This window comes from Corvus brachyrhynchos, unplaced genomic scaffold (assembly GCF_000691975.1).
Source record: "Corvus brachyrhynchos isolate BGI_N302 unplaced genomic scaffold, ASM69197v1 scaffold597, whole genome shotgun sequence".
Lineage (NCBI taxonomy): Eukaryota > Metazoa > Chordata > Aves > Passeriformes > Corvidae > Corvus > Corvus brachyrhynchos.
In genome coordinates, this window is record NW_008239000.1 from 892346 (window position 1) to 897734 (window position 5389).

Consider the following 5389-nt stretch of genomic DNA (forward strand, 5'->3'; position numbering starts at 1 on the left):
TGAAAGAGAACTCACCACTGCAGGAATATTTACTGTCCTGATCAGGTCCACTTCAGGGTCTCCCACTGACTTCTGAGGTTCAAATACATAAGTCTTTGGGTTTAGAGCAGACACTTTGGTTCCATTGTCCAAAAACTGGATGTGCACTCTTGGCCTGTATTCCCTGAAAGACAAGAGTTTGTTCTCTAATCAAGTTAAACTGAGTACACACAGCATTAACTGCAATTAACTTACGGCTGTTCTACTGCTTAAAGCACATAAAGGGTGAGATTTTCAGTTCTTTCGAAGTTGATTCCCTCACTGACACGAACTCCCCACTGTGTCAGTGTGAGCTGAGTCAGACCTCATGGGGCCTTTCCAAAAATGCCACCCCACGTGTTAATTGCACTTCATAATTTTGCCTCGTCTTTAAAAACCTCAAAGGAAGGACAACAATTTCAGACAGCTCAGAAGGATTTAGAGCCACCATATATGAGACTGCCCTTGAAGTCCTTGAAAATGAAACCTTTGCCTCTGCTGCAGGCAAAATCCACCCCCAGAAAGATGCAGGCTGCGTGTCTCTCACTGACCTAAGAACCCACCAGAATCCTTCTGCTGGCTACAGAGCACTCGGCACTGGGGCCTACATGTGACATGACCACAGAACAAGCCTCATTTTAGTTCTCCTCCTTTACTTCTCAAGCAGGAATCCTGGGCATGACAGAAATTCAACTGAAATTTTGCTGTTCACTACCCATGGCCTGGGAGGTTGCTGCTGTTCCTGTCTAAGCACTCAGACAGCAGGATAAAACTCAGGATTGCTGACAAACCAGTCCAATTGGCAAGCAACATCAAATGCTACCTGCTGGCCTGACGAGAAAGTCAGATCTTAATTACCCTGAAACACATGCAAGGAGAGCACTACTCAATTTTCATTACCACCAGCACTTTACAAACCAGGCTTATGCAGTTGTGCAGAAGAGGCTGACATACACGTGTCTCCAGCAAAGCCCAAAAGGGAAACGGCAGGCGGGCTGCTCACCCCCTGGCCCACACATGAGGTGAAATTCTCCCTACTTCCTCAGCCTGCAGTTACTCAGAAGGCTGCTGACTTTGACATTTGCCTGGGCAAATTTCAAGTCACAAGACGTGAGGGAGAATCGTTCTGCCAGATGTTGTACCCTGATGTCCTGCATTCAGTTCAGATTGAGATTCTGTCCTGGCTGCCCTGGATCCATCAGTGCAGCTTCACACAACAGGCTGCATTACGCCGGTTCAGCTTTCAAATCTACAGCAAACTGGAAAGGCCTGTGAAACTACTGTTATTAGAAACCAGCCACTTCCCATCTTCCTTACCCAAAAGTGTCTCTACCGCTCCCCGGCATCCCTGCCACCCAGGAACATTTTGGTCTGACAACACTTCTAGCTTGACTTGCCAAGGGCCTCTTGGACAGCAATCTATTTTATACCCCAGGGCTGGAACTGAGGGGATGGAAATGGACAGCTGTGAAATGCCTTCCTAAAATAGACCAGGAGTAACCTGAGACACCTCTCCAGCTCTGCAGAGGAAAATAATACTCCCTGATGAGGGATACGAGTAGGAGGCTCTACGATGTTAGAGTTAAAAAGCTGTAAATGCGTGCAAGACCAGACAATATTCCAGTGTTCTTTGGGAGTCAGCAGGCTTGGGCAGATAAGCAGCTTGCACTTTGTAATTACTTACTTTACATGCTGCCAGTTCAACTTCCAGGATTTAAAACCAACATGGTTTTGGTACAGAATCTGCCTCGAGTGCTTTACAATGTATGCTGGTGAAAATTCTGAGCTGCAGGAAGAGACTCTCTTGAGCCCTCCCACCTCCTCCCTGTCAGTGACTGGATTTTTTTCCTCTGCTTTTCCGGCCCAGTTCACTCCCAGCCTTTCCCCAGACACGCTGTTTTATAAAAGCACAGAGCCATGCACTTCATGTGAAGGCATTTCAGATGTTCTCTCACATGCTAAAGCCAAATGAGTCTTGAATGCTTTGCTACACAGGGCCTGTGAAACCAACTGGACGTTTCTTCCCTGGCTGGAGCGTGCAGTAAGGCTGGAACATCCCTTCCTGCTCCCTGTGCTCCCACAGCCTCCCCTGCTCCCCGCCCAGTGCTGACAGCCTGCTGCAGGCACAGCCAGGCAAGGCTTACGGAACCTGCTGGAAGAGAGCTCTCCACTTCCTAACTTTTCCTCCTTCCTCTATCAGACAGAGCAGAGCACAGGGGAATCCCGTCCAGACATGCCAGAATCAGGCTAAGCAAACAAGCCAGAAACAACTGGAATGTGCAGCCTCCTTCCTTCCCTCCCTGTCACCACCAAGAACACTGCAGGGAGGGCCGGCGTCGGGGACCCACCTGCAGCCAGCCTGTGGCGTGGGATGCAGGGAAAGGCTCTCTCCCAGCAAACCAGCAGCTCAGGCTGGGCCTCCCCTGGGGCAGGGACCAACCCAGGCCCATCCACCCTGCTGAGCTCCTTCATGGACAAGGTGCAGCTTCCCAAACCAGGCTACGTGTGACACCCAGGAGAGACTCGGAGCTAAGGAAAGGGAAAAGAAGAAGCTGGCAAAGAGGACTGAATACCAGCCTGTGTGGTTCCCTGCAGCTCTGCAAACCCTGGAGCTGATCCTATTTACCTTCCTGACACAGAACTGACTGAACACATTGCTGACTAATGACCAGCGTTACACCACACACAGCTGAAGGAAAGCCTGGGAACTTGAGAGCTTGTGTATCTTTTCTCCAGCTCTACCGGCTCATGTAATAGCAGGGATTTTACCAAAGTACTACATGGAGTTTGCCAGGGCTAAACAGACAGAGGATTAGAATGCAGAGGAGACAGGGGAAGGGATTGTTGGCAGAAGGAGAAGCAAAGCTGAGGTGTGGGAGGAAGGAAACTGAGAGGCAAGAGATAATGCAAAAAATCAAGGCTCCCACAAAGGCTCTTGCTTTCATTCCAGCATTTTTTTCAAATACTAACAGATTCTGATCATTCTGAAGCTTAGGTAAAGACAACTCCTTCTGGCACTGAGCCACTGCCCGGCCTGGATGAGCCTGTGACCACAAGTGAGGCTGCCACTGAGGAATCCACCTTTTTGCCATGGTGATAGAATTCCTCATAATGCCAGAACTCCCAAGACTACAACCCTTCCTGCCACAGGCCTGCTCCTGGTTTACAGGGCTGCAGGCAGCTGAGCAGAACACAGCTCTAAAGGAAAACTCGTTTGTAAGGTGACTTTAAAAATCTCTCCATGCCACACAAGATAGCTCTAGGGGCTGGACAATATCTAATGCTGCGCGTGGCCTTAGTAAATCCATCAGTAAAAATGAGAGGTCTAAAATCTAAGCAGGTTTTTCAGTGAGGGTTGGCTCAGGAAGACCCTTTTAGTACCACTGTGTTTTTCTGGCCACATTCTACCCATGTGGATTGTGCAACTCCAGCTAGGAATCAATTCCTGAGTGTGCATGAGTCACACTTTTGTGCAACATTCCTCTCCCCAGCCTCCCAAACATCACCCAACTCACAAGACAACAGGCCAGGATGCAACAGCATCGCTGTGTTCAGCAGCTGAAGAACAGCAGCACACCACCACAGCTTTGCCCAAAATCTGACAGAAGTCGCTGCCTTCGTCTGAAACCAGTTGCAAGTGTCAGTACTGTCTGTGTGGGCTGTGACCGTGCTCCCCTGGATAAACCTGCCCTCACACATTAGCACCTAGATTTTCTCCTAGAACGGGATCCCAAATGTTCTGGATCCCACATTTTGGCTTCCTCACACAGCACAGCTTTTGTGAAGTGTGGAACAACTGAAAGGGTCGTACCTGTAGGTGTATGGTCCTATTTCCTCTACGAGAGGAGTAGCTCCTTGGAGCACTTCCAAAGGATTTGTCACATTAAAAAAGTAGAACTGCATGTAGACTGGGGGGGGAGGGTCCTCCCAGGCCTCAAAGGTTTCCGTGCCATTCTTCAGTACTGTTCCCTGAAACAAGAGAAAGGCAGATCAGCTGCTGATGCTATGATGCTGCATGATACTGACAGGAAAGAGAGGACTTCCATGCCTTGGGAACAAGCACAGGCAGTAAGACTCAAGACCACAATTCTAGATCTACTTTACTTTGAAACAGCTCACTCAATATCAACCAGCATAGGCACCTGCTCTCCTGACTACAGCCCAGGGGTAAAGTTGGTTGGTTTGTAGTTCCTCTTCTCCCCACAGACAATGGTGCCTGACATTTATCAGAATGGAGACTGATCAGCTATTACTCAGCAATCCTGTCTCTTTTCCTGCACCAGTAAAAACCTCCACCTGGTGCAAGACACCACAAAACGTGCCAACGTTACAGATAAAAGTGTAACTCAACAGTGGGAGGCCAAGAGAGTCCTGGCCTTGATGGTTTCTTTGCCCAAGAATGTCAGATTCTAACACAGCTGTGAGATTCTGCCTCCAAAGCAATTGGACTTTGTTTTTCAGCGGTCTGTGAGAAAAACTGTGAGTGACAAATTTCTTTCAGGTAGGCGCTCTAGGGTCTGTGCCTTTCCAAGGTCTTGGAATAGGGGAAAGATTGTTTGCCCTCTGTCTTTAACTTCTTTCCTACAGCAGTGTCAGCACAATGGTCTGTCAGTCTATTTTGTAATCAAGCTATAAATCATTCTTTTATAGCAGAAGCACTTGAGAAATGAAACACTAATTCCCTTACCTCAGTGATACCCCTTATCAGTATATACATGTTATATGGAAAGTCACAAGCACAGCTGTCACACAGAGCTCCATAACAGAGGTCTCAATCTCTCACTTTATTGCTATCCTGTTTCAGGTAAAATTCACTCCACCTATAAAGCATCCCCACTGCCAAAGTCAAGGCTTTTCATGTAGTTCTAACACTGGAACTGCTTCAGTGGTCACAAAGAGAAATCTGGCTGGCAGAGTGAATTTTCAGGAATAAACACAAAGAAAACTCTGTCTTTAAAAACCACATCACCTGTGGGTGGAAGAAACGGAGGAGGGGAATGATTTGCAATCAAATGGGTCTCATACACACTCATTCTTTTTATTCTTCTGAGCAAACAAGTCAAATATTGTGAGTGGAAGCTCAGAATCAGGGCAGGCTGGACAGCTGCCAGCTCGTGGTGGATGTTTATGGGGTCTTATCAGCCACAGTTGCCTCAGGACTCATTCTTGGCCTTCCCTCTTAAGGAGCTGTTTTCTCTCCATGTGGACTTTAATTTTGAAGGATGAGATAAAGAGAAGGCTGTTTCAGAGAGAAACTTACTGGCAGGAGCTTGGCACGGCAGGAGTAATGCTGAGTGGCAGTGAGAGCCAGCCCAGCTGGTGGCACTTTGCACTTGCAGCCTGCTTTCCCCATAGGATTAAAACCCATGTA

General features: G+C 48.0%; 1 protein-coding gene across 1 annotated transcript in view; it reads right to left on the reverse strand.

Annotated features, from left to right (window-relative positions):
- The window catches only part of SCARB2 (scavenger receptor class B member 2), a gene marked incomplete at its 5' end in the record, with an annotated part of 13527 nt that extends 9519 nt beyond the window's left edge, over positions 1 to 4008 (reverse strand). Inside the window, 2 exons of the mRNA XM_017738945.1 lie at positions 16 to 163; positions 3830 to 4008. Of these exons, the coding sequence (XP_017594434.1) occupies positions 16 to 163; positions 3830 to 4008 (327 nt within the window). The remainder of the gene's footprint in view (positions 1 to 15; positions 164 to 3829) is intronic.
- Positions 4009 to 5389: the final 1381 nt, after the last annotated feature.